Raw genomic sequence first — 27,991 nt, 5'->3', positions numbered from 1 at the left:
TATATATGCTTGTATGCAGTGTGTTGTGACCGAGGCTCTTTTTTACATGTGAGTGGTTCAGGAACTGCGAATGACTGTTTCAGATATGAAGGACGAGACATGTCTGTGTGCGGCCGGTCTGTTGTTTCCTTGCGTCTTTTGGAGCTCACAGCCGTCAGGTCGTTTCTTCCGCGAACTTTGTGTCGCGTTCTTGCATGCACAAACAAAACGATTCGCCCGAGGGTGGACAGTCTCAATAGCGTCCTCTTGAAAGCACCTCGAGAAGTATCGCCCCTGGGAATGGCGGCGCCGAGCCGCGGACTCGCCCCTGCTGTCGCGGCGGCTCACCTCCCGGGGCCCCGTCTCTCCCCGTCGCCTCCCGCTGTCTCTTCCAATCCGCAATGTCGACAGCTGTCGGCGCGGCTGCTGATCTGCGCTGCAAAACGACAGTCGAGAGAAGTGCCAGATTTCGCGAGAAGACGCAAGCTGCATGCACGGAGAACTCCTTCCCGGGTGCGCTGCCTTTTCTCTTCACAGTCTTCGTCCCGTCTCTTGCCGGCTCGACCGTCTCTGTCTCCCTCTTCTCCCTCTTCTCCCTCTTCTCTCTCTTCTCCCTCTTCTCTCTCTTCTCTCTCTGCTCTCTCTGCTCTCTCTTCTCTCTCTTCTCTCTCTTCTTTCTCGTCTGTGGCTGCATTTCCACTTGTAGGTTCTTCCTCGGGTTTCTCTTCTCGACCTGCTTCTTCGTTGAGGGAGGGAGAGGACGAGGCTTCTCCGGCTCTTCGCGTCGCGCGCCAAAGGCGGCACGAGTGCCTCCGCGCCTCGCCCCCGCGGCCAGAGGAAGCGACCGGAAACGACGGGCTCTGTTTCGAGAAAAGACGCGATCTGGGAGAGACGGAGGCGGAGGGAACAGCGGGGAGCGCGTCTCCAAACGAGGCGCGCGTTTCCGCAGGCGTTTCCGCAGCTGTCCCGCGCGCACGTCTCAGCGAACAGGCATCCCTGCGGACACGTCAGAAGTGGGGATCATGGACAGAGAGAGACGAGGGCGCCTTCGACGTGCACGCCTCGAGAAAAGCCGAGAAACCCCGGCCGGGCGTCGGACGCCGAGCAGCCTTCCTCGCGGCCTCGGTGACGCAAGGCAGCCTCAGCGCCGAAGACATGCAGTTTGCATGCACAGAAATGGCCGGCAAAAGACTGCCGCCGAGTGCACCTTTCTGGAACGAAGTCGCCGATGTGATCTTTCACAGGTGTTACCTGGAAATCCCCGATTCGGAGTCTCCCGCCTTCTCTCGGCCTTCTCACGTCTCGCGTTCTTCCTCTTGTGCCTCGCTTTCCCCTGCGTCAGCGGCAGCTCTGTCTCTCAAACAGCTGGCCGAAAGCAGGCGAGCCGCGAGAGGAAATTTCGGCCATGAGGGAGATCGCGCCTCAGACAGCGGAGCCGCAGACACGCCAGAATCCTTTCAGGCGCTGCTTGTTGCTTCGTCCTCCGTGCCGCCGTCTTCCCTCCTCACTGTCTCTGGTCTCTGCGCGACGGTCCACGCTTTCGCGCGAGGCGGAGTCCCCCCTCGCCCTCTCTCTTCTCTCTCTTCCTCTCTCTCTTCCTCTCCCTCGTCCTCTCCTCCTTCCTCTCCTTCTTCTCCTTCCTCTCCTTCTCCCTCTTCTTCTGTTTCTTCTCCCCCTTCTTCTCCCTCTTCTTCTCCCTCTTCTCGCGCTGTTTCTGTTTCTTCTCTTTCTTCCGCGTATCCCTTCAGCTGGTCGCGGGGCTTGGAAGGCCCCAAGGCTGTGCCACGCGCGGGGCAAGTATATGCCCTAGGAGCCTTGGCGTTCTCCGCGCTGCCTTTCGCGTTTCGAGGCACCGACCTCGCCGTGCTGACTGGTGCGTTGGTAAAGGCAGGATTCAAGGAGAAACCGTTCTACGCGTCGGTCCTCGATTTCCTCCTCGCAACTCCTCGGTCTCCCGCTTCTCTCGTGTCTCCTCTCGTGTCGCCTTTGTCCGTATCGCCCTCCGCACTGGGCTCTCCAGCTGCCTCGCCTTCTCCGTCGCGGCCAGGTGCCGGCATGATCGCGTTCCTTGATTTTGAGCCGCGCGCCGTCGCCACGCTCTTGCATGCACTCGCTGCCTCCCCCGTCGAGCTCCCGCGGGCCTCGGCACTCCGCGTGTTCCATCTTTTTGCAGACCACCTTTTGACTCCTCTCTCACCGTCCCGTTCCTCTCTCGAACCCCCCCCGGCCGCTTCGCCAGCTCGCAGCCGACATTCGCCCTCGCAAAAAGAAGTCGGTCCATTCCCCCCTTCTCTGTCTCCTCGTTTGTCTTCTCCTGCCTCTCCTTCTTCTCCCTCGTCCTCTCCTTCTTCTCCCTCGTCCTCTCCTTCTTCTTCTACCTCTCCTTCTTCTCCCTCGTCTTCTCCTTCTTCTTCTACCTCTCCTTCTTCTCCCTCTGCCTCTCCTTCTTCTTCTTCTACCTCTCCTTCTTCCCCGTTTTCTCCTGCTGTGCCGCCAGGTGCTGCTGCTTGCGCTGCCTCTTCGGTCGCTGCGTCTTTGGTGCCTTTTGAGTCTGTTCCTTGCGCGTTGCCGCTTTGGGACTTGTCGTTGGCCGCTCTGGCGACGGTCCTGCGCGCCTTCCTCAAGGTGCGCTGCAACCGCCCAGACCTGCTCGAGGCCGCGCGCCGCCACCTTGACGCCGTCGTGTTGCCTTCGCTGGCGACTCGACCTCGCCCCGACGCGTCCCTGGCGGAGACGCCTCCCAGCGACCTCCGCAAGGGACAGGCCAGCGGCTCAGCCCTGCTCTTTCGCGCAGCGGTGTGCACGCCTCGAGGCATGTCTGTGACGCAGTCCCTGGTGATCTTCTTCGACATTCTCTCGGCGCAACTCGCCGGCGTCCTCGCGGCTCCACTCACCGGCGTCGACGCGCGCGAACGCATTCTGCGCGGCGAGGCCTGGGGACAAACCCGAACGATGCAGACGCGCCGTCTGCATGCACCGCCGCAAGCAAAGGGAACGCGCTGGCCGGAAGCTTTCCCCTCGCCGACGCCCGCCTCCCAGGAGGGCGGGGAGCAGAGCGGTCCGCGGCTCACGCTCAGCAAGCTAGCCAACGTCTTGGAGCCTCGGGTCCCCGCGATGGACCTCGGCGGGGTCATGACGGTCTGCTTCGCGCTCTCGCGCGTTGCCCACCTCCAGGACGAGCTGCGTAAGTGTGGGAACAAAGGGGGACGAGGGCAACGGAACGATGCGCGCAAAAACGCGAGAAGAAATCGCAAAGAGAAAGGAGAAGAGACGGCCGCCGGCGACTGAGGCGGAACCGGAAAACCAGGGGCGACGGCTCCGACGGGGCCTGGAGACTCCCCAGACACAGAGGAGACGCGCGAGGGACACTGTGTGAGGGCGTGTTTTTGCCTGCTCTTCCCGAGGTGGTTCGGCCTAGAAGCCACAAACCCGCGCACACAGAGGCGAGGCGTCTCCGTGCGTGTGTGCGTGTGTGTCTCTGTTGCAGACCCCCTCGTCGACGCAGTCGTTCGACGTGCGCGCCTCGCGATGCTGCGAGCGGCGCGAAGCGCACGCAGTGCAAGGTCTGTCGAGCCGCCATCAGAAAAAGACAGAGAGGACGCACAGACGCAGGGAAGCGAGTCTGGGAAAGGAAAGCTGCAGTGGCAGGAGAGGGAGAAAGAAGGCAAATGTGCGTTAAAAGGCAGTGAGGACAAGGGAAGGAAGTTGGGAAAAGCGCAGGAAGGACGTTTGCAGTCCCCGTCTGGGGCAAAACCCGAGCAAGCTGCAGAAGTCTCCGAACCGAACGAGGACTTTCTGACGTGCCGTGACGTCAGCAATTTCGCGCAAACCTTTGCCAGGTGAGGAGACGCGCGGAAAACACACCGGAAGGAGACGCGGCTGTGGTGGTTCAAATCTCTTTCTAAACTGCCTTGAAGAAGAGGACGAAGAGCCTGTGCACCCGATCCAGGATCGGCCTCGCCATGTCGACAGTCTCCTGTTTTTTTCTCTCTTTCCTCTTTTCTCTTTCACTCGCTTTCCTCTTCTCTCTCTTCTCTTTCTTCTCTCTTTTCTCTTTCTTCTCTCTTTCCTCTTCTCTCTTTCCTCTTCTGTCTTTCCTTTTCTCTCTTTCCTTTTCTCTATTTGCTCTCTTTTCTCTCTCCTTTTCTTTCTTGTCCTTGTTCCCATGCCGGTCTCTCACCCTTTCTGGCTAGCTGTCTTGGTTTTGTTCACTTTCCGTCGCGTTTCCGCTCCAGGCTGAACGTCGTGGACGCGGGCTTTCTCCGAGCTCTCGACACCTGGGTGCCTGGCCACGCTTCGGCCTTTTCGCCGCAAGACCTCGTCGGAATTCTCTACGCGTATCGACAGCTCCGGCACGTTCCGGATGCAGCCGTGCGCGACGCCGTTTTCTACGCTCTCTTCTCAGCGACCGATCGCCTTCTGCCGTGAGAATGGAAGAGTTGAAGAAATGCAGAAACAAGACTGATGCAGGTTCGAGAGAACCAAACAAGACTCTGAGAGAGGGACTGTTCCACACATTCGCAAGCGTCTTGAGCTACAGTGGACATACCCGCCCGAAAACACCCAGAGACGGAGCGAAACAGGTTGACGCATGCAGAGGCATATCCTGAGGGTCGAACCTAGATCCTCATACATATGTCAGCATATGTCAATATATATATGTATATATATATATATATGAATAAATATATATACATATAAAAATATATGGGCACATGGCTCTCGTGTCGTGGGAATGATAAAGAAAGGAGTAAACGAGAGTTTGTGTTGCTCTGTTGGTTTCGACAGAACGGAATGTTTTTTTCTATTTCTCTGTTCGATGAAGGGGCCGGGTGTTTTACGCACACACACGAGAAAAGTGACGAGAATGTCTTCTCACTGATTGTCTCGCTTTCCTCTCCCTCTTTCCATTCACTTGGCCTTCCCCCTCTATGTTCCTTGGGTGGTTGTCTCCTTCTGTCCTTGCGCTCTTCTCTGCTCGCCTTCTCCTCCCTCGGTTTCCTGAGAGCGTTCTCTCGCAATGTCCGGTGTCCGCGTCTGTCTCTTTTCTGTCTTCCTCTCCCTCAGGGGCTTCACGCTGCAACAGCTGGTGACGGTTCTATCTAGGCAAGTCGCATTGTACTCATTTTCGCGGATATCTGACGATTTATGCACCTCTGCAGTTCATCAACAGTTTTCAAGTGTACAGACAGCGGGGTCTAAATTTCTTCATTGCAGAATCTCGTGGCAGAGCCTCTGGGGGGCAAGAGCCGTTGCAGGAATGTCGTCTTTCAGGGTGTGCATCCTACTAGCGAATGCCTCGTTCTACTAAGTGAGTGGATTTCCTCTTTTTCCTCTTCATTCGTGGCGGATCGGATGTTCTGTCTTGCATTGTGCTTCTGTCCTTTTTTTTCCTCTGCCGTCGAGTGTTTTCCTGCTCCTCCTCTGGATGCTTCCCTCGCGTCGCGCGTCGCTTCTTCCTTCGCGCCGTTAGCCGCCCTCCCCTCTCTGGTGTCCCTCCGTGTGTCGTTTGAAGCCTCTTGCGTTTTCCCCTCTCTCTCCGTGCACATGTGTGCCGTACTCAGTTTCTCTCGCCTCCGCGGTGCGTCTGTCTTCCCCGGTGCGCAAGCGACTTTCTTCGCCGTCTGCAATCATCTTCTGCAACATTCTTCTCTTCGCTTCCACTGCTCGTCCGCTCTCTCTTCTTCTCCCTGTTTCTCGTCCTCCTCGCCCTCCTCTTCCCTCTCTCTGTCGTCTCCCGGGGCTGCCGTTTTCCAGTGCGCGGCTGTGCGACCGGGAGAGTCAGAGAGAGAGCGCGAAGAATGCGCCCCGCAGTCCAGAGCTGGCCAGAGACAGCGGCTCGGCAGGGACCGACGAGGCAAAGAGGCACGCCCCCAGCAGGAGAAGGCGCATGCATGCATCGAGCTCACTGCGTTGCACCTCGTGCCCGTGGTCGGCGCTCTCGGGCGGATGGCGGTTCGGCACGAGGCTTTCTTCGAGGCAGCCGGAAACTTCTTCTGCTCAGACGTAAGGCGAGGAAAAAGAGAGAAAGGAAATATAGGGAAGACAGGGAAGGAGAAAAGCGAGAAAGAGAGGGACGAGAATAAGAGACTTAGCGACCTCCACAGACACAACAAGAAACTGGAACTGGAACGTGGGAAAGGGTGGCGACGTTGAAGAAGCACAGAGCACAAACACCAGCACAAAAACAGCCGAAAGGGAAAGTCGAAAGAAAAGCGGTGCGAGAGACGGCGAGAAGAAGGCTGGCCGAGCAAAGAGCAGCAAACGAACGAAGGGGAACGGGAAAGGGAGAGGGGGTAGCAAGGAAAAACGCAAAGAGGTGAGGCGCAGGCAGCTGTGAATTGCTACCGGCCTCTCCAGACCAGGAGTCACTCGAGTGTCTGTACACCCGGGTCACTGGGGAAAAGATCTCTCGCAATTGCTTCTGCTCCCTCTTTCTCTAACTTTGCCACGTTCCTCTTAGAAGCCTTCTTTTCTGGGCTCGTTGCATGCGCTCTCGCCGCGAGGCGACACGCCGGTGCGGACCACTCAGCCTTTTCCTCCTGGGGTGGCGCGTCTCTGCCTTCCTTCTTGCAGGGACTGGAACGCGCGTTCGTCTGGGATTTGCAGTCTCTCAAGGTCCGTTCGCGGAGAGCCTTCTTCCCATTTCTCCGCGTTTTGTGTATCCCTGTCTGCGCGTGAAAAGGCGTATGTACACATCTATGCGCAAGTGAATACAAATCTTGGGAGAGAGAGAAGAGTAGAGTGCGAAAGCGGTCAGCAGGTTTCGAGTGCTGCGAACAAAGCACTCAACGGTTTATGCTCATGGCTTTGACACACGTGCAGGGGAAAAGAGCTCTTCATAGATTGCTCAACCCGCCAGCAGCGAGGCCGTTGGTATAACGTGTATTGATCTTGCGACGAGCGTCTATCCAATGTGTTTCTTTGCACCTTGTGTCTGTACATCTTTACCCAGGTGCTTTGCCACGTCCAAGTTCGTATTTTTGTACCCCCTATTTCAATCGCGTCTCTTCATTGTCCTTTCTCTTCCTTCCCTCTCTCTTCTCCCCCTCTCTCTCTCTCTCCTCTGGCTGGTCTGTCTCTTTCCCCTTTGTCCTCTCTCCGTTTTCTTTCGCCGTGTTTTCTCTGCCTTTTCTCACGTTTCTTGTGTGGCTCGTGTTTCCGACTGTGTCGGTGTGTGTAGGACGCCTACGCCCGAGTTGGCTTCGATCATCCTCAGCTTTCGGCGATCATCGATAAACACCTGAGCTGTCTGCCGGCTTCCCCTTCTTCGCGCGAGAGCGAAAACTCGCAGATTTGAGAAAGACAAACAAGGGAAGGCAGCATGCGCGTTAGAGGAGTCGTTTTCTCTTGCTGTGAATCGATGGGGAGAAATTCGGCCTGAATTGTTTTTTTGCTCCTGCACAGTCGACAGAAGAGCCCCCCTGTTTTCGGAGAGGCAACAAAGGGGAGGGCACGGGAAGAGGAAAGAAGTGGTTCGTGGTTCGGATCCGAGTCGATAAGGGAAAAACGATTCACTAAATCTCGTTCAATAACAAGAGAAGACGACGCCGCCGCATCGAGGTGTCGATACACCCCGAGAAATCGAACTCCGCACCGTGTCGACGCGGGGCGAAAAAAAGACAAGACCGCGCGTCAGGTGTGCAGTCAGCAGCTAGCGTCTGAAAACGCCGCTCTCTTTGCCAAAGGAGAGAAACGCGAACAGGAAACGTCTCTCGACTCGCCATCTTTGCAAAAAACTCACCAGCGACAGAGCACGTTTGCACTAAGCTCGTGCACGCACATACACAGTGCGAGACAGTGAGCGAAATGTCGGCGTCGACGCGTGCAGGTGAACGCACAAACCTAGCAACTGAGGTCGGGCACCAAGGAAAGAAAGGTCGGACCGCCCGGGAAACTTGCGAAGCTCTGCCCAGGCCTTCGCCCCTACAGAAGATTTTGCACGTCGCGCGCGCGCCGGCTCGGCGAGTCACACTTGCTGTCCCTCTGAATCACGTGCAATCCTCCTCGCTCAGTACACGCATATGTATATATATGCATATATATGTAGGTATGCATTTGCGGTGACAGCTCGGTTCTTGACGCTGGCCAAACGGGTGAAAGGAAAGGTGTCTCGGGTGAGTTCAGTTGGCGCCGGAGAGTGTATAGTCTGGAGTACATGCGGACTTGAGTGCATGCACGGCGCTCTGTGTGGCTGGAGGACGAGCACACTAGGACGGCGAGAGAGGGATGAGACGCGGAGAATCGTTTGCTTCACGCGACTGTTTCCCTTGCCAGTGCCTGGAGACCGGGCGTGCTCTTCCCTCTTGGAAGTGCACGCAAAGGATGCACCCCGTCGAGTTCTCCCTCGAATGAATGAGTGCGCCTGGTGTAGTGCCACAGTTCCTCTCTCTTCTCGCATGGAAGCTGCATCTCTGTATCTCCTGCGTTCTCTCCCCTCCGGTGTTTTTGGCGTCGCGGCGTCTGTGCCTCTCTCACTTTTCTTTCCTCGCCCGTGTGCCTTGGAGGGGGAGGGGGGTGCGACTCATTCGCGTATCTGCTTCAGAAAAGGCGTGCAAAGAGTTTTCGCAGAAACACACAAAACGCAAAACGCTCTGGCACCTGAGACATGCACGCCACGTGCTCACCTGTTCACACGGCACGGGCTCGAAACAGGGAATCCACGCCCGCAGAGAGAAACGCGCCACTACCGTATCCCCTTTGAAATACAAACATCACTGTCATGTGTGTCTACAGGTAGTTCGGGAGAAACAGACGTTTGAAACTGAAGAGACGGTCCCGCAGTCCTGCGTCTCGCTTCTCTCTCCCTCTTGGCAGTCTTGAATCTCTCGTTCCTCTCTCCTTCCTGTCGCTGCGTCCGAGCACACGTTGTCAGGACGGCAGCGCAGCAGTTCCCAGTTCGCAGGGGGGGGGGGGGGGGAGAGACGAGGGGTGCAAAAATCTCCGGGGCAGATGAAACGATCTGTCCGCGTGAAGCAGTTTCGTGCCAAACGCCCGCGAATCCTGCATGCCCATGGCGCCTGTCGGAAAGGGGAGAGCGTCGCCTTTGATTTCGCGTCACATAGAGCTGGGAATCGGTCTTAAGAAGAAGCAGCGAGAAAGACAAAAAGCTGCAGGTTGCCGACTCGGCTTTTTGTGAGAAGCATCAACACGCACAGGCCTGAATGTAAGCGGCGGTCCGTCACACAGGCATGCGAACTCCCCGTCGGTAGAGAGAAAGCGACACGAACAGCCAGTTCCTCGTCTCGCGGGCAAGCCGCCAACGTCGCGTTGTCTCATAAGGCTCTAGAGTCGTTCGCCTTCCCCCTTCTCTTCTTCTCCTTTTCCCTTCCTCTTCTCTTCTTCCATGTTCTTTCTCTCCTTCCTGTTCTCTCCTAGTTTCGTCTGTTTTCTCATCCGACGAGCGCTTCTGCGAGGTTGATTCCGAGTGAGTCGGCGGACTCCTTGACGACGCCGAGGGGAGCGTGGAGAGCGAGACGCGCGTGCGAGTTGAAGAGCTCCGGCAAGTACCCTCCCCCCGCGGCGCCGCTGGTCCCCGCGCCGAGCATGAAGACGTCGGATTTGCCCCGCGCATGCACGGCGAGGAACTGCTGCTGGCCGAGCACCCATCCCAGCGGCTGCGTCCACTCACTGCCCCAAGTTTGCGCGGCAGTCTTCAGCACGCCGAGAGCCCCGTACCCGCCGCTCCCCCGCGCGTCGTTTCCACTTCCCGTCGCAATGCGCACGAGGCCGAGGCGGAGCAACGCCGCGATCTGCTGGCACGTGCCTGCGTCCATCATGCCGATGCTCGCCTGGCGCCCCTTGGCGGCCGGCGCGCTGCCCAGACACTCGGCGAGAGCTAGCCAGCGGAGGAGCGTGAAGGTTTTCGGCAGAGCTCGCGGCAAGAAGTCTTGCTCGAGTTTCTCCGAGACGCTCTTGCCGGCGGACTTGCGGGGAGACAAAGACACGGCGGGAGACCCGCGGGCCGTCCTCCCCGTCGCCAGAAGGGGCGACTGCAGCAGCGGCGCGTGCCGGGGCCGCGCGACGCGGAAGACGTTGCCGAAGCAGTCGTTGAAGTGACGCTTGTCGCGGCTCGCCGGCGTGTACGCTGCGAGAGCTGCGGCGACCAGGAGAACCTTCCCGAGGCGCGGAAGCTCGAGGCGCCGCGCAGCCGTGTGTCGGTCCTGCACAGACGCGCCCCAGACCGTCGTCCTCTTTGCGTCCAAAATCTGGCGGTTTTGAAGATCCGGCAGAAAGTGCGAAAACGGATGACGCAACGCCGCCCGGAAGTGCGGATGCAACAAGCGTGCCAAGAAGGACGCCGCCGCCACCGACGCGGCCCTCACAGAAGCGAACGAAAACGGCGACGAGGCCGTTGCGGCTGCTTGCGTTGCGGCTGCTTGCGTTGCGGCTGCAGCGAGAGCAGAGATGCCTGCATCGCTCGGGTCTTGCAGGAGGAGATTCATCGCTTGGCCCCAGAACTCGCGGCAGAGGAAGCGTTGCTCGTGGAAGTCGCTCTTGAGAGACTGGTGGAAGGCCTGGATGAACAGCGTGACAAAGTGGGACCAGAGAACTTCGACGTCGAGGAGGAGATCGACTTCTTCCGGGGCGCGCGCCGCTCCACGCCCTTCGCCGTTCTCGCCTGGGCTCGAGACGGTGACGCCGCATGCAGCCGCCTCGCACGTTTGCGCCACAGCAGCTTCGGATCGAGAAGAAAGCCTGGCGTGGTCCTTTCCCCCGCGAGTCGCGTAAGGCGTTTTCTCGTATTCGCCAGAGCCCTCCTCCAGCTCGGTCCCAGGAGACGGCTCGACACAGCTCCTACGCATGGGCGTGGCGCTACGCAGCTTTTCTGTTTGGTCCTTCGGAGCCTCGCCTCCGTTCCCCGCTCCTGCGGTCTCCGCAGCGTGAATCGCCGTGGACGGGTCCAGCTGTTCGGGCGCGTGTGGATCTCGAAGCCGTCTCCGCATTCTCCTCAGCACCAGGCGGCTCTCCCACGCGTAGCCGTCCTCGCGGAGTCCCTCACGAGCCTCTTTTGCCTGCTCGCGGGCTTCGGCATCCCTCTCGGCCGCTCGGCTCGTCTCACCGTCCTCGCCTTCCCTGCCCGCGACGCCCACGACAGTTCGCTGCTCCACGGGTTCCAGGAGTCCGTACACCCACTGTTCGATCTTCTTTCGAGCGCTGAGCTCGGTGTCTGTACACTGTCGGGTCTCGCAGTCGGTCTTTGGCCGGCGCGCCGCCTGCTGCGTGGCTGTGAGCCGTAGAACAGGCAGCCCCAGACTGCGGAAGCTCCGCACGAGGATGTCGCGTGACTCGTTCGCTTCATACGCGCGGAAATGCACGCGCGGCGGCTGCGGCAAACCCTCAAAGATTTCCGGGCGCAGCGGCGAGCGCCCCACCAAGACCACGCACACATTTCGCGGGGGGAGCACCAGCTCTTTGCCTTCCAGAGTCTTCTCTGGAGCGAACGGGTCCGTCTCGCTCTCTGGAGACGCAGCCTCACAGGGCGGGCTCTCTGGAGACGCTCCCCACCCCTCGCTGCGTGCGCCTCCCAGACTGGACTCGCCGCCGAGGAGCTCGGGCAGACGCAGCAGCGCATGCAGAAGGTCGGGCATGTTTTGGGCCAGGCAGAAGGCCTCGTCGATCACGAGTGGAACACTGAAGGGGCGGGCGAGGGGGGAGGAGCAGCGCAGGAGTTGCCGGAGGAGCGAGACGAATTGTTCAACGGAATTCGCAGAGAACCCCGCAGAGAAGAGCGTCCCAGAAAACGCCAGAGTGTCGGCCGAGCGCTTGCCGCCGCTCTGCATCTGCCGGAGCAGCCGGTCCAGCGCACTCTTCTTTTCTTGCAACTCCGCCTCGAGGCGCTCGAGCGCTGCGGCGGAAGCGAATGGCGACGCTGAGGCAGGCTCCCGGCGCGGAGACACCGGGGACGGCGCGACCGGGGCGGCGAGGTCGGCGGTGGGGCCAGCTGGGGACGCGCTCTTTGTGCGTTGCGGCCTCGCACTCGATCGCTCCTGCGCTTCCTGCGGGCCTTCTGAAGCGCGGGGCGATTCACGCCTCCGCCTCGCGCAGGCACCCAGGGCGTGCACGCTGTGCAGGGCGGCGCCGAGCTCGCGCCGCAGCTGCAGCGCGAGGTGGAGAAGAAGTTTCCCGCAAATCGCTTGCCGAGCTGCCAGGCGACCTGCGCCCGCAGTCGCGCATGCAGCCGCGCAGTCCACGTAGCCCCACGCGAGACCCGACGCGCCAAAGAGAGACAGGAGAAGGTGCGACTTGCCCGTCCCCGGGAGGCCAACAACTTCGATGGGCGAGACGGGGTGGACGACGTCGCCGAGGAGCGCGACGAGACGCGAGAGCTGCCTGGAGCGCTCGCGGCCAAAGGCTTGCATGCATTCTGCGACGGCCTTGCGCAGCGGCGCCGGAACGGCGTGCCACGGACTGTCCAGCGGGAGGGTAGACAGAGGCGCGGCCCGAGGAGACGGAGCAGAGGGCGAGAACGGGCACAGTTGGTCGGCGCCAAGTGCATGCGGAGAGAAAGATGACTGGAAGGAAGAGGCAGAAGCCAGAGAAGGCGACGTGAAAGCGGGCTCTTGCGCCATCGAGGCCGAGAAAGGCGCGAAGGCTGCTGGGTCCCCGCAGGCGCCGTACTGCCCGCCCGCAGGCGGCGTCAACTCACACTGGAGTCCCGAGGACACAGACAGTGTCACGGCCGGCGGCTCGGGCGGCTCATCAGCACCTCCCTGTTCTGACTGCTTTGTAGCTGCGTTGATTTCCCGACTGCGTGTGTCGGCTGTGTTCTGAGCGCTCTCTCCTGCTCTCGCCTCTGCTGCGGTGAGCGGCCGTCCCTCTCCGGAGAAGGAAGGCGCAGAGGAGACGGAGCTGGCGGGCGGCCTCTCTGCATTCTTAACGGTGTCTTCTCGAGAGCCGCCGGCCACTGCATGCGTTAGGAGCGAAGGAAAGACAGGCGCCTGTCCTCGGGCAGACGCGCAGGGTGGAACTTGACTGGCTTTCCCCGGTGCCTCGGAGCCGTCTCCGCGTTCCTCTGTTTTTCCTGGGGGGTGACCAGAGAGAGGAAAGGTGTGGAGGGTCCGTCCGCCGGCTGCCGGGGACTCTTCATCATCTGACAACTGCACATACAGATTCTTAAGGGAGGGGAGAGGACTGCGCTCCTGAAGAGCCTTGTTTTCCTTCTCGTTGGGATCTGCGCCAGGTCCTCGGCTCGTGGTGCGTCTTCGGCTTGGCGTAGCTTCTCGGGAAGCCTTCTTCACCTTCGCGGAAGAGAAACCTTCCAGCTCGCCACCACTTTCCACTTTTTGACTCGAGGGCCGTTGATAGCGATCCAAGCGTTCTGAGAGTGCGCCGGCGGCCTTCGCAGCTCCTCGCCCAGGAACAGGCGCAGATGCGAGAAGCGTGCCGGTCCTTGCAGTCGCAGTACCCGAGTGTGCCTCTGTCGCTTCTCTGTCGCCCTCGTCGTAGGCTTCGTAGTAAAGGCGCTCTGGACTCCCGGGATGCATCGTGACCGACAGGCGTTTCTTGCGTTTCTTCTCGCCGCCTCCGTTCTCCGGGGCGCTGGCCTCGGCTGGGCTGTATGTACAGCGGCCGTCCACAGCCGCTGTACATACAGCCGGCGCTCGACTGTCTCGCGATGCGGGTCGCCGGGATTCGGCCGTTTCGCCCTTCCTTCGCGGCAAGGCCATCTCAGAAGTGTGCGCTTCCACAGTGACGGGACTCTGGAAGTCGGGCGAAGGCGACCAGAAATCATCCTCCCCGCCCTGCTCGCGGACGCGCCGGCGCTTGAGAGGATTCAAGAGGGCCGACCCGGCATTCGCGGACAGATGAGAGGCAGCAGCCACCAGGCCTGTCTTGGAGCGCCGTGAGGCCGCCACTGCGCGCGCAGCCGCAGCGCGGAGGCCGTCGGCGACGCCCGGCTTTCCATTTCCCAGCGCAGACGACGATTCCAGCGCGGCGCAAGCTTGCTGGCGGTCCCGCGAAGAGGCGGCTCTTCGGTCTTCCATCGTTCTAGCGCCAGACTCCCCAGAGAAACGTGAATCGAACGGGTGTGCGGAGAGGAAATATCCGGCCGGAGGGGGGGGGTGGGGGGGACGATGCAGGACCACACCGCGGGGTGGCAAGGCGGCGCTGGAAGCAGAGGAACGCCTTCTGGGTGCCTGTGCCGGAGAGGAGGAGGCCGGAGCCAAGACAAAGTGGTGAACGAAAGGTTTCTGCAGAACCGCGAGCTCTAATGGCTTTGCGCCTGTTTGGACGGGGGCAACAGAGAAAACAGCCGGATCGGCCGCGCTCCGTGGCGCTCCGTCGCGTGCCCGGCCGTTCGGGAAGAGTTCGGTGTGTGCGACTCAGAGAAGACGGGGGAAAAGACCGAGAAACCGCTTTTCCAGGGAGAGAACTCGGCAAATGCAAACCAGACGTACCGTACCTCCTACCTGATTCAGGTGGATGTAGAATCCGCATGCACGCAAACGATCCAGGACCCGTCCACGGCAGCAATTCAACAAACGGGAGCCGGGCAAGGGACCTTGGACGTCCACGGTGACTCCGGTCGGTGATCAAAGAAAGTTTGCGAGTGGAATTTCGCGAAAGCAGTGGGGTATCTACTTCACAAACAGCAACACAGCCTCTCATTCGACCAGGGACTTCCGCACGTGCGGCATCTACCTGAGAACGGACAGGAATCTTGAGGGACGAAACGACATTTCCAGCGTGCTCTCTATTTTTAACCACAACAAAATTGACAACTGTAAGTGACAAGGGTTTGTCTCAGAATCGGCCTGTTCTGCCGATAACCCAGCCATTTTCTCACACCAGGTGTACCACATGTCCTGCAGGAAAAGAAGCAACAAGGAGGGCAGCATGGGGGGTGGAAGCGGTTTTCGTAACCCCCCCCCTCCCCCCCAAGTGGGTGTGTTCCACGTGGTCCTCTCAATTTCGTATGCCGTGTTTTGCACGCGTGGTTCTTTGTACTCTCGCGGTGCAAATCCGGGTAGCAGTTTAAAAGTACGGATTAACGCAATTCGATTTAACTGCTCGAGGCGAGCTTTTTCAGTGCATGACGGCGGGAACACCTGGTGAGGTTCCAGTTGACGCGACACCGTGTACGCGACCTGTGATAAATTCACCAGACAACGGTGTGCACACACGGTACGCGCCGGTAGACTACTTGGCGTATGCGTACCATACCTTGATTCTCGCATTTGTGCGTTGCTTCGTACAACAACATCAAATATCTGGTTTTTGAGCCCGTTCACACACAAAAAGACGCAGAAAAGTGCCGAGACGGGCGGGAGATTTAAACAGTTTCCTCTCCAGCGTGAGGTGACCCAAAAGCCTTGGACTTTTTACGGGAGAGAAGCCTAACATAAAATTTGGTCGCGATGGTGCCGCCGCTTTGCGGGTAATTCTGCAAAGTGATATAATTGCTCCATGCGTATATGTAGCAATCGGTTTCTGAGTCGTCAGCATAATGCAACACGCTTGCTGTCACGAAAAGTGCCAACATCGGGGCAGTTGCTGTTGCGTACAAACAAATGGGCCGAAATCCTGTCACCAAATCAGGGCTGGCAGGAGTAACTCTCTCTAACAGAAGTGACACGGCGGCTTCGTTCTACAGTGAGATGCAGTGGAGTTGGCGCTGCAGTGAACTCGGCGATGAGACTGCTCTGTCGCGGCTCCATGTTTGTTTGCTAGCAACATGCTGTGGAGCTTCGTAGCCGTAAAGATTTCTTGTGCATCGGCATCACACGGCTCCTTGCGTTACCGTCCGGTGCAACACAGGTGCCGTACCACCCTGTTTCAGGTGATGTCTCTTGACAAGTGTCTTCATTGCCAAAATACCGCGTCCCTACGACAAAAACCCTCTCACCAAGACTTTCAGTGATCTCCAACCCGAGAACAATCCAAGCGTGGTATCTATCCGGATCCCGGTGAAGCACACACTCTCGACGCGCTTGGGAGAAAAAAGTGGCTTCAGGGTTTCTCTGCGTCCTACGGTAGTCCCTACTACTCGCGGTGCGCAGCTACAATAAAACTGCCTGTACACGCCGTGCGACGATGGCTTTCAAGAGGGGAGAAGAAATGGAGCACTTGACAGCAGACGACTGATGACGTCCGGCACCGTTTGTACGTCTACTTTACTTGTTTTTGTGCTGTAAAAGATTCCTTGCTTTGGAATTGCCGAACGCTGACAACATCGAACTGGCCGGCGCAAACTCACTAATAGTGTGGCGAGGCCGACATCCGGGACGCCTCACAGACCACATGCACAATTGCTTCACCATCCCCGATCAACCTGCTGCACGACGGCGAACGGAGAACCAACAAGTTATTGCGTAGCGATCCGCACACGTTACAGGCATCACGCTGTGTTCCAGTTGCTCGCTCCTGAAGACAACCAGTCTGTAGCCAGCAAGCACAAAAGAAATCGTACACACCATGGAATCACAAGACATCCCGTCACACAAAAATCCGGAAGAGCATAGCGCTGCATGCTGGCTCCCACGAGTTTCCCCGATGCGCAAGACTCTAAAAACTTTCCGAATTTGCAGTCACACACAACGTCGGCTCGCTTCAGCACAAAACAGCGCGGTTCTTTCTTAGTGTGTTGCATCCTTCGAACGAAAAGGACAGTGTCAGCAGCACGGAGCGTGCTCAAGTTGTAGGTGGGTACTCGGATACACAGGGGTGATCCCTCAGCTTTGTTGACGCTGCCGAAACGCTCAGCCTCCATTCGCGTCCCAGACCCTTATCACATTTGTCGTGCAACCTGACGCTCCAACGGCCAGGCGGGTGTGCTCAAGGCGAACGCACTCACTTTCCCAACCGCGGAGAGACGTCAAGGCGGCAATCATCAAGGTAAAGCCTCAAGCAGCCACCGCATGCGGGCTTCCAGTCTTCGTTCAGGTAGAGGATTGCAGTCAGAAATCTGTCGGTGCCTGCATTCAACACAGACCACAAGGACAAAAGACGACCCCTGGAAATACGGCCTGGCAATCAGCCGCACATATCGTAATACGAACGGGCCTATCAAAATGAAAGATATTGTTGGGGGTTCGTATTTCGGTGCTACCCAATTACAAACCCAATGTTCGGGTGAAAAACCTCGCAGTGACCCGGCGGATGGCAGTTGTTTCCGCGAACCAGAATAGCTATCAGCTTCTCACCTGAAACGGGTCCAGCATCCTTATGTGCCGAGTAACCAGCTGTTCCCTCTGGAGAAACAGCATATACAGCATACACTGTTTCCTCGACAGGGGGCGGGGGTTGCAGCTCGCAATGTGCTCCCATACCTCCCTGCAACGCTTTTAATTAGGCACTACGGAACGCCTGTGACTTCAATATGGAAAGGCGCTCACGCGCGTCCGGCACCGCGGGCGTTGGTTTCTTCCAATGAATAGTACGAAAGTGATGACATGCCAGCACTTGAACGGCAAAAGAAAAGTATACACGAACAGATGAACGCGTTTTCCACCAAAGGAAGATGCAACTGCGTAACTTGATTAAAAAGAGGCGCTTAACTTCGAGAACAATACACCTTTCCAACGAGCCGGGCAATTTTAGTCCTTGCGTGGTGCTATAAAACGAAGCCAGCGCCCGTGATGCATTCCCCCCGATAACACGGAAAGCATTCGACATCCTCCACCCAGAAGAGACTTTGGGCTCAGGGTCCAGACGGTTTACCACAGAACGACGCTGCTGCCTAGATGCAACTGAGCAGGCGCTTACTTGGATAGACCGACAACTGCATTTCCGTTTTGTCGACCTCTAAATCTGTGCCCAATCGTAAAAAGCTTTTGTCGACGGATGCTCGAATCTCTTCAAACCTAAAAAGCCAGTCCGTGGGAACGTGCACAAAGACAACGGTTTTTTCATGCTTGCCGCGAGCCGTGTTCGCAAGGTACGCAAGCAGGTTACTGCAGACGCACAGTTGGCCCGGCTATTCCTCTACCTCTCCTGCTGTGAAAGAAAAACACATCTTCCTAACCCCCTAAGTGAGTAAGAGGCAAGGGGATCATTGGCCAATTTCCTTACAGAGAAACAATCTGGGAGCACGCAGGGAGAGCCACGAGGTCCTCCCGTCGAATCCACACGATGTCATCGCTCCGAGTTCTGACGTCTGCACACCTGGAACGGGAAAACACACACAACACACAGGCAGCTTCGTTCGGACAGCTCTCCTTGCAGCGTCTTCACCTCGGGGAGCATGGAAGGACGGGCGCATTCAACGGGGAACTGGCGCTTGCCCAGCAGGACCTGCCTCGCGAAAGAAGTAAAGCCACGGCATTTATCACAGTGAAGACGCTGCGTCTAGCAACCTCTCAGCTTACGCAGTAAAATAGTGTCTACGTTTCACCCCCCGCAGCAATCTTGACTTCAGACACACGGAGCAGCGGGCCTCGACAGCTGTATTCGATCGACCTGTTACGAGTTCCCGTCGTGCCCTCACACAGAAGCGTGATGTTTTCTGAAGTGGTACGACTGCTACAAGACCTTCCATCATTGAAGAGAATGATGCTCTCTGCCGAACAGTAAAAAATCTCTCCTGGTCCCTCAAACGGCTGCCTACGAGTCTGTACACGCGCGTCCACACACGAATTTGGTGCAATACTGTAATCCGCAATACTGTAATCCGCTACCACATGGATGTGCGGCTACCTTCGGCACGAGCAATTTGCTGCATGTGAGGAGCCTTTTTAGGAAGAAATGCGAAACGCGCCGCGGTTCTTCAACAAAACTGTCGCTGCTTACTTGCTACTTCCTCCTCCGAACGAAGCTTGTTTGAAGCGACCTGCAGTCCGCAAGCACTGAGCTTCCTCTCTGGCGCGGCGGCACCAGCCGACATCCTCTGTCACTTTGTCCACTGCAGTCATCGAAAGGAAACAGAAAACGTAAGAGTGAACAGACTGGTGGGCGCTGTCGGTGCATCCTACACGGTGACATGCAATCCAATCATTATCTGGTCACCATATGCTTCTGCAGATGGTGTCACCTCCGCGTGTCAGAGCCTCTACTGCTACCGCGCCTCTTCACCATTCTCGCTCTAATCCCTAAACGGACATCTCAAGATAGGGAGGAGCGCCAACCGTGTTCCACGCACAAGGGTAAACCAGTCTGAAGACCGTTGAGCATCGCAGCCGCGGTGCACATGGACTGTACATGATCTAGCTGTGTAGTTAGCATTTCAAGTGCACCCAAAAGCAGCGCACCTATGACGAAGGGAGCAGAGCTGTTTGCGGAATCGACAAGAAAATCCACCTCTGACGAATCGCACAGGAAGGACGAAAGATCTGGGTACATTCGACGCTTCCTGTGTACACCGTATGCCGCAGGCGCAAACGCATTCACTGCCTAAAAATCAACAGGCCGCCAAACAAGATACTCTAAATGAGTGGTGGGCACATCGAATATGGACGCATTGTTGCACTGGCAACCACCGTGTCTCTACCACATCCTATTCTCACCAATGCGATCTACTCTGCCGCCACGTGCGGGAGTGAGAATTCGCAGTACTATTTTCAAAGCTGATCGAAGCTCCTTGGTAAGAGTTCTGGCCTGGCGTATGTCAGAGTCCTCTTAACGATATCTGCTGTTCCCGAAATTCTTCTAATGCAGTCCGCCACGCTAGTGGCCCCTCCTGACGTTGTGTCAGCTAGGCAAGAACACCCATCCTTGGCAGTACCTGACACCCAAGCCGTTATCGTCCTTGCGTCGTCTCGTGCTTCAAGAATTCTACCGTCAAAGAAATGAGCAACTCACCTCTCAAGGCCATCCGAGTTTGAACAATCTGTGCAGTTGACAATGGGACGGCCATCCGCCTCCTCTTTGATCTGGCTTACGAGGTGACGAGGCAGTTTCATGAACAGTTCATCTAGACCCATTTTGTCCTGGGAAGGAGTGGGTGAAAACGGAAAGCCGCAAAAAAGCTCCAGGAATGGCGTGTCGATCCAATGCCATTGAGGGGCATGCACTCTAGTGTAGTACCAGGAAACCTGGCCGCCGGGTTGGGCCCGCAATTCTCTCTCGAAAGGAGACTCGTCCAAACAGAGCACCGTCCCCGTCTAGGGCGTCGACCACAGCTGTTGCCCACTCGCTCTTGAATCGGGAATTCTCTTTCAAAAATCACCGCTTCATGCAGACAGAGTCTTCAAATTGTGGCCGAAGTCGTACATTGATGGGACCGCTTTCACGACTGATCGTCCCGTTGTGACGCAGCCGACATTTTAAAAGTATCACTTGCTACACGATTGAAATCTGCTGAGAGAAGTCCTCATGATCCCCCGTGGTATCCAACTGCCTACGGGGATACACATGGTTGGTGATGCCTTGATCGTCACTGTAATTTATGCCAGTTGCGCCCGGTCAGCTACCCACTGGGATCGGATCAGAAAGACCCGGTTGACGGCCGCCCCTGCAAACACTTGGCTGTTTCCGTTCTCACATGTTCCCGGCGACACACAGCCGCTCATCGAAAAGCAGTGTGACTGCTGTCGATGTAGCGTCCAGCTCGAAACTCCACGAACGCCGAAAATCAAGCTCGCGGAGACACAGCGAGCGGCGAGACAGCCGCGATGCCAGCCGGATGCAAGACGTAATCGTCCTCAAAAAGGTCACGTTTGCATGAAAGTGTCCTGTATCGATATTCAACCCGCTGTCGGTCTGGATTGGGCTAAGAGAAAACCATAACCACAGCAGCGTACAAGTGTGTGCGTATCGACGCAAAAACGGTGTGCGGAAAGCGGCGACGCCGGACTCCACTCGGAGAAAATTATCGCCTTCCACCAGGCGCGAGGCACTGAACCGTCAACAACAAAGGACGAACGAATATTAGAAGCCCGCACACATAAAAGAAACGCGGTGTGAGGAGCTTTTCCGCCTGCCTTGATCAGCCGGGGTGACATTCTGTGATCCCTGCTCTGCGCCACAGCGGACACTTTTCCCTGCTCTGTTTCCAGCCTTAGGCGTTCCGCGTCTCATCATCACCCGAGAGATGGGGACCTCCGTCTCCATCCCACTGGCGACTGCGGCCTTGCAAGGGGCAGATTGTCACTCGTACCCGGTGATAGGCAGGACAGTGCCTTCTCCTGCCACCAACGGACGACCCCCACTTGGGTGACAGCGAGACGCTACGCTCACCGGTCGGTCCATCACACAAATCACATCCCGCATCTTGCGCCGTACAGACACCCCGTTCGGGAAGCAGGTGACCCTGCGGAGGCTTGGCGGCTGCAGCGGGGTCCCGGGCGGAAAATGCGTATTAGAAATGAAGCCGAACTTTGTTGAATTCACTTTCGGAAATCGTTGAGTCGGCGTTAACTTGCTCCAGGCATGGAAATGGGGAAAGTGTGCCACGCACTGCAACCGCTGGTGCCAGGTCGGCGCCACGTTTCACCGTTTTCGCCAGTGTGTCTTTCACGGTGGAGCATTCATGAGCACCCAACCCCCCGACTATCTGTTTTGGAAAAAGGCCACCACACTCCGCTTTTCTCTGTGTGTCCTCGGTACCTTTTGTCTTAGCAAGGTGGGGGACTGAAGTCGCTTGGTTGCCTGTCCATACTCTCAATCAGTGCTTATAAAAACGCAGTGTGGATTTGCTGGAGTACGTGGGCCATCGTCCGTGGCGGAATGCCACGCATCGAGAAGTGCAAAAAAGGCAGTGACACAGTATTCGCCACGAAGTGCCGTGCAGTAAAAATGCACACTACCATTAATAAGCAGGGGCCGTAAACGGAGTCAGATTTGTCCTCAACAGCTGCGCTGGTTTGGGTACGAAAAATCCAAAGGTGGCCGTCGCTCACGTGAAGCCTCATGTACTCCAGTGGGAATCGAATGAGATATACTGACAAGTATGAACATGCAGACTCATCCCGTGTTTTTTTCGCACACTTTCCAAGGCGCCGAGGATACCCCAGAAAATACTTATGAATGACGGCAATAGGAGTCTCCCCAGTCTCTGGCATAAATCGCTGCGCTCGTACACCTGTTCCGTTCCTCTTACGGGCTTGAGAATCGCCAACGGGGTTCCCTGGCGGGAAGTTGGCGAAATAAACTCGTCACTCAACGTTCCTCTAGAATTCGACCTCCGGAGTAGTTAGTACGTTGCTGTGGTGGTATGTTTGAGAGCAAGTAGGAAACCAGTAGGCGGAAAATTGAGCTAAATGGAGAACGAGCGACAGAATGGCATATGCCTGCCCCTCCCCTCGATCAGGAAAAACATGCACGTCAATCTTGTTGCGCATCGAGAGAGAGGTGGCATACTGTGCGTGAGCAGTTGACAGCCGCGATTGGTGAAGAAAGCGGTTGGGCTTCTCGGCTGCTGGATATTTTGAGTAATGAGGCTCCGCTACTACCAACAACTAGCCAGGGTCAATACGGGCATGCCTCGAACGAACGCGATCTCGTTCGTGTGCCTTCATCAGGTCCCTTATACCGAGACACATCCAGTATTTGGTACGCAACTAACAACCAGTATTTGATACGCAGCCAACAACCAGTATTTGGGAAGTGAGACAGTCTTAGTCCTGTGTGTAAAGCGAAACGGCTGGTCGGTCGCTGAGCTGTTTTGACCACAGCTCTTGTTCGAGTATAAGGTGGATATCACCCGCACCGCAGCTGAAAGCGCCAGTACACCCAATTTGCGTCATGAAGTCACGGAACCACGCTGGAACTAGTTGCCGTTCAAACGGGCGTGGTTTGGCGCCGAACTCAAACTCGGGCACTAGTGCAGTCAAACCTTTACTTCACATGCATTGCTGGAAGCGAACGTTTGGGTAATTATGGAGCAAGATGGCAAGCAAAAAACTTAAAGCCAAAGCACATTACACAACGAGGGAGAACGCATTACACGCGCCCCTGAACGACTAGAATAAGTCAAGCTCCGTACACTGTTCCCCGTCTTGAATGACCTGTCAAAGTACATTTTTCGAATCCCGTATCCAGTCCACGACAAGCATTTGTCGAAACGATGCTTACATTCTCGAGGCACAGCCGACCACTGGCCGCCGAGGAACTGAACAGATAGTGAATCTGCCCTCCTGAGACAAGCCATTGTTTCTGGCCGTAACAGCTGGTTTATCACAGCATACTTGCGTCCTGACCGGTTCGGTGGGTGTACGCCACCAGAAGTGAAACAATGAGGAAGATTACTGTGGATCGCAGCACATGTAGAAGGTTGTTGCTAAGCAGGAAACAAAGCTTACTTAAAATGATGCGGGCAGTGTAGCTAATCCACTGTAATTTCAGTATCAACTAACATCGGATGCCATAAAATTCAGGCTGTCAGACCTGGGGAGTTGCCATGTAAGATGACGCAATGGAGGAACCTGCAGTGGAATTTGCGGTAAAAGCCCTTCGTCATCGTAAGGGCAAGATGATGTCACCGTCTTCCGCTTCCTGGAGGAAATCCACCGCTGAGAGACATGCAGGTCCGTTCGAGTAGCGAATAAAGACACCATGTTTCGGAAAAGACAGAGAATTGCAAAACCTGAAAGATCAGGTGCCTGCGTTCAATCGGACGACGTTTTTGCAGCTCCGTGGATTACCGTCGTGCATCCTGTGCCTCAAACAGGTAGGCATACTCTGAGAAAGGGTGTGCTCCTGTAGTCCTTCAAGGAGGGTTACGCTTGCTTACCAGACGTCGAACGAGGCGAGCATGCTGATGGCCGGATAACAAAACTGGGTGTAACGAATAGATATCACTACAATGTGTTACCTTGCCATATCTCTCTACATGCATCCGTGCAAGCATCGATGTATACGTGGCCAGTTGAAATCTCGTAGAATATGAATTGTTTGAGGTGCTTGTATTCACCTGAAGAGAAACGGCTTTCGTCTTGTACCTGCTTGTTTACGATGTCATTGTATCTCACAGGTAAAGGTTGATTGGAAATTGCTAAGGAGTTTGAAGCAACGAGTAGCGGCGGGCGCTTCAGAAATTAGCCCCTAAGGGAGACAACGTCGAACAGGAACTGAAGAGCAGCAATATTTTCATCGGTCATACCATCCGGAACTGGAATGTCGTCAGAGCAACGGACATGCACGGTAGCAGACCGATGGACTGAAGGAAGCTACCTGCTGTCGAGTATGCGTCCACAAGGAAGCAAAAGCAAGCGCACCGCGCAGAGATCGGTGTTAAATTTGGCGTAACGTCTGTCAACTGGTAGGCACGCGTCGACCGGCCTAAGATCCTCCCACGCTTCGGCGAGCATTACACTGGCTCTCATTTGGAGGTGAAGGTAAGAAACGATGAGAACGAAGAGAGCGATGCCTTGTCCCATGTCCGCGAACAGCGTGGAAACCCCAACGTTTACAGGGTATGCAGCTACTAGAGCTAGTTGCGCCTCTTAGCAGTTCCCCTTCCGTAATGCAACATACCTGAAGCACAGTTGCCCGCGGCATCTGGTGGAACGCCAAGATTGAGATGTATAGCGCCCCCTTTGTACCTACAGCCGAGTGGAGCAAAAAGAACCGAAATTGAGGTGTGTCCGAGCGATGAAGATGACGGCACAGCAGCCGAGCAGTTTCTACTTGTGGACGCTAGACGGTTTTTTTTTTTGCAAATTCTCGTCCGGGACCGTCAACCTCCTGTTTGCTTAGACAATCTGCCATTGTGAGCTGAATGTCGCTTCAATCCAGGGCTCTCTTATCAACCATCTCGGCACAGCGACAGCTTTTTCGGCAGCTTGCAAGAGCTCTGTGTTCTGTGTTTCAGTAAAAAACCCTAGATTCAGACAATATCGTCTCAGCAGGGAAAATCGTCTTGCGTTCCAACATCGTAATTATTGAAGCTTTTCTGTGACCTCGACGAGCACGGGTCTAAATGCGAAGTTAATGCCAACTCGCGGTAACAGTTGCCGTAAGAGAAACTGAGGAAACAGTGCGCCCGCTGTTGGAAGCAAGTGAATTTCCTGTTGGTCAAGTACTGAGGGACCGCTATCCTGAGTTTCCGCAGTGGTAGCCATGTCACATGATATCAACTTTCTCACCAAATCGAACTCGCCTAGCTTACACTTACGCATCCCCGATTTGGTTGGTGTCGTTACCTTAAACCGTTCCAGATCTTTTGAGCGAGATAGACCCACGCTAGCTAGTGACTTTAATGCCCCTCGTTAGTACTATCTCATGACCCGAAAGCCATAGAGTCACATGGGTCGCCCACGAATAAGAAAACCGTCTCGACAGTTTCCGTCCCATAGTAATAAAGTAAACATGCTTGCCAGCGCCCTCATATCGCATCGACGTCCCAAGCAGCGAAGCGGACAGTATCGGCTGTGTCGGCATCATTGCCTGACACTGTCCGATTCGACTAGAAAGCGTTGCGGGAGATTGCGTGCACCTGCCGAGATTTACGGAAAGCTTACTAGCGTTGTCCACGTTGACGCTTGCGTTGTTCTCATGGAGCGTGCACGTCCCCTTCGGGGAAACTAAGCGTTCCGCGGGCGATGCAAATTTGTTGTAGCGCCGCGCAACCTCCGTCCAGCCCGATTGCGTCGCCCTCGACGCATGTGCACCGTGAGTGGCGTGCGTTTACCGCTCGTCTCTGAAAGAGTGGTGAGATTACTGCTTGTCGATATTTTTTTTCTGTCAGAGAACCAAGAACATCTATTCCTGCTTCCCCCCTGCATTTCCCTTTATAAAGTTGTCAAGTAAGTGGCTTTTCCAGGGCTCCTATAAATTGTAGGGAATGCAGTGCAGCGAGTCGAGCGGCAGGCGATGCGAAATGCGCGCTTTCGGGCGGCGAGGCTTAACATGGCATCGGGTCGACAGAAACCTTCCACGCTTCAAATTGCACCTGGCGAGGTGCTTTGGGTCGCCTCGTTGTTTTTCCATGCTGCAACCAAAAGATATGCCCGAGAATGTGCTGTTTTGCTATCAGGATGAGTTGCTGTGGCGGCGCCGTCGTTGAGCACGAGGTGGTGCTCGACTCTGCCAGCGAAGGAGACGATTTGCTTCCAGATCAGGTGAGTCGTTGTATATGCGAGCGGTGCACAAGCCAGTGGAAGACTGGCTCTTTCGCCAGATTTCAGAAGTGACCTCGTTGCCAAAGAGTCTTGCTCTGCGCCATAAGGTAGCTTATTGCTCGACCTTGCATTGTACAGCTCATCCCATCCATCCCACGGTCCGGGAATCTGCTTTTGGCGGCCAACAAAATCGCTGAAATTCAAGCACCACCCGAGATTCGGAATAAGATCACCTGGAAACCAGGAGTCGACATTTTCTTTGATAAGAAGGAGAGTACCATCGATTTGGTAATGGATTTGCCTGGATTCACCAAGGACGATGTGAGCGTAGAAGTTGGCGAAGGACAGCTGTTCATCTCTGGGCCTCGGTCGAAGAATGAGCTGAGAGAGAAGTACGGGGCCAATTTGGTGCTGTGCGTCCATGAGCGGCCCACTGGGTTCTTTCTGCGCGCATTCCAGTTGCCGCCGAATGCCGTCGAAGACTCAGTCCATGCAGTTATGACAAACGGTAAGTTTGTAACGGCAGGCTCGGGTTGACGTGAAAGAGCATATTTACCTGGAATATTCAAGTAAGCAACCCAAAGGCGGACTCGTTTATGCGTGTCATTGTTGCACAGGAATGTTGGAGGTCAAAATCTCTTGCATCCAAACTCACGAAAGGAAGAAGGTGGAGATTTTGCTGCCGGGTGCAGCTCAGGCCGAGAAGGGGTCAAAGAAGTAAACCCATAAATCGAGGACTCGGAGGCAGAGGAGCATGCGGAATGGTGAACTCGGCGCACGGACAAGTTCGGCCGCAGTCGACGGATTTCCGAGTCCGTTTTTATGTTGGGAGCTGCGTCTTTTGTGGCGTTTTCCGAGTGGTGCCAGTGGTTGAGACAAGATGCTTCGGTACCAACAGGGAACACAAGTTGCCCTGGCTGCCTCGGCGCAGTGTCAGGGAGCGTCACAGTGTCGATGTTACAGTTACTTTCCGATCAGAAGCTTTGGCTCCGTCCTAAGCTCACCTGATGCGTTCTATCGTAACTGAGCGATGGATAGAACTGGTTGGCGGTGCTTCGCCAGCACACACACCGGTTGTCTGCGGCAGTGCACCCATTTGAATCTCAATTATTATCTGTATCCCCTCGACTGTATATCGAGCTGAAGCGGGATAGCACTTTCTAGGTTGTTACCGGGTGTATAAACCACTCCGTTGTTATCTTCTTGCTGTTCACGGAACACGGCATTTTCGTGGTAGCGAGCCTAAATCTTGCCTTCGAGCGTTCTTCCAGAGGTTTGTAGATTACAGAACTTGTTCCTCCCCCATAATGCCCATGGGCTCTTTGATTTCGGCCATAGCACCGAGATCTCGGCATGTTCGCAGTTTCTAGAAAGTGTGTTACTATCCGGTGAAGTCAGATGCTAGAACATGGACGCTTGCGGTGGACGTAAGAACAGCCACGTGGGTAGACAGTTGAGGGTTGGTATGAAGCTTGTTTTCGCCTGAACTGACGTCGAGCAATAAGTTCCTTCGGAATTCTGAAGGAGGTATGGCTAACAGAAAAGTGTCACACTAAGCAATACGGATAGGCTTTGGCGGTGAGAAAGCCAGCAGCACTATATTGTGAAAAAATAGTGATCTGCAGCAAACGATTGCACCTGTGTAGTTTATACGTGACGGCGTTTTTTGCCGCTGCAGCGCCTGGTATCAGAGCAGAAAACAGCGTGTCTTTCAACCACATTCGGCATCAAGGCCACATCGCAGCGAAACTTTTCGCTGGAGCTTTTCATCCGTTTTCTTAGCGAAGCAGACGGTTTGCTCTATGCCTGAGGACTACCCGCTGAATTACCCGTAGAGTCAAGCACCGGTGGCTTGAGTGGCACGTGAACAAAGAAAGTAGCGGGCGAATTCAGTTCTTCCAGGTAATTCCAAGCGAGCGGTGAGCTCTGTGTACGTGACATCAGCAGACGACGGAATTATTTTCGTCGAGGTAACTTTTAGGCTGATAGTCGCTGGACAGCAGAAGGGAAATAATAAAATGATTGGTTTTACCACTTAGTGTTCAGGCATATACACAGTTGCCCAGTCACCT

General features: G+C 55.9%; 5 protein-coding genes across 5 annotated transcripts; 2 read left to right on the top strand and 3 right to left on the bottom strand.

The window, feature by feature from the left end:
• Nucleotides 1–279: 279 nt before the first annotated feature.
• Nucleotides 280–7,279, top strand: NCLIV_032820 (conserved hypothetical protein; the record flags this gene model as incomplete). Its single annotated transcript, XM_003883478.1, has 6 exons — nt 280–3,163; nt 3,467–3,818; nt 4,215–4,403; nt 5,544–5,985; nt 6,556–6,597; nt 7,163–7,279. The coding sequence occupies 6 exons, from the start codon at nt 280–282 to the stop codon at nt 7,277–7,279; spliced, it is 4,026 nt and encodes a 1,341-aa protein (XP_003883527.1).
• A 2,092-nt stretch (nt 7,280–9,371) lies between these two features.
• On the bottom strand, nt 9,372–13,967 carry NCLIV_032810 (conserved hypothetical protein; the record flags this gene model as incomplete). The annotated part of the gene is made up of 1 exon (XM_003883477.1): nt 9,372–13,967. One exon carries the CDS (start codon nt 13,965–13,967, stop codon nt 9,372–9,374), a length of 4,596 nt encoding a protein of 1,531 aa, XP_003883526.1.
• A 2,283-nt stretch (nt 13,968–16,250) lies between these two features.
• Nucleotides 16,251–19,841, bottom strand: NCLIV_032800 (putative 2OG-Fe(II) oxygenase family protein; the record flags this gene model as incomplete). The annotated part of the gene is made up of 7 exons (XM_003883476.1): nt 16,251–16,362; nt 16,778–16,898; nt 17,689–17,786; nt 17,995–18,087; nt 18,712–18,823; nt 19,170–19,270; nt 19,720–19,841. The coding sequence occupies 7 exons, from the start codon at nt 19,839–19,841 to the stop codon at nt 16,251–16,253; spliced, it is 759 nt and encodes a 252-aa protein (XP_003883525.1).
• A 3,656-nt stretch (nt 19,842–23,497) lies between these two features.
• On the bottom strand, nt 23,498–24,236 carry NCLIV_032790 (conserved hypothetical protein; the record flags this gene model as incomplete). The annotated part of the gene is made up of 5 exons (XM_003883475.1): nt 23,498–23,538; nt 23,672–23,770; nt 23,829–23,901; nt 23,960–24,016; nt 24,075–24,236. 5 exons carry the CDS (start codon nt 24,234–24,236, stop codon nt 23,498–23,500), a joined length of 432 nt encoding a protein of 143 aa, XP_003883524.1.
• A 1,164-nt stretch (nt 24,237–25,400) lies between these two features.
• On the top strand, nt 25,401–26,640 carry NCLIV_032780 (putative small heat shock protein 20; the record flags this gene model as incomplete). Its single annotated transcript, XM_003883474.1, has 5 exons — nt 25,401–25,470; nt 25,547–25,604; nt 25,835–25,919; nt 26,058–26,427; nt 26,537–26,640. 5 exons carry the CDS (start codon nt 25,401–25,403, stop codon nt 26,638–26,640), a joined length of 687 nt encoding a protein of 228 aa, XP_003883523.1.
• Between the last annotated feature and the right edge of the window lie 1,351 nt (nt 26,641–27,991).

This window comes from Neospora caninum, chromosome VIII (assembly GCF_000208865.1).
Source record: "Neospora caninum Liverpool complete genome, chromosome VIII".
Taxonomy (NCBI): Eukaryota; Apicomplexa; class Conoidasida; order Eucoccidiorida; family Sarcocystidae; genus Neospora; species Neospora caninum.
Note: the sequence above shows the minus strand (reverse complement) of the source record. Positions and strands in the feature narration are given on the sequence as shown.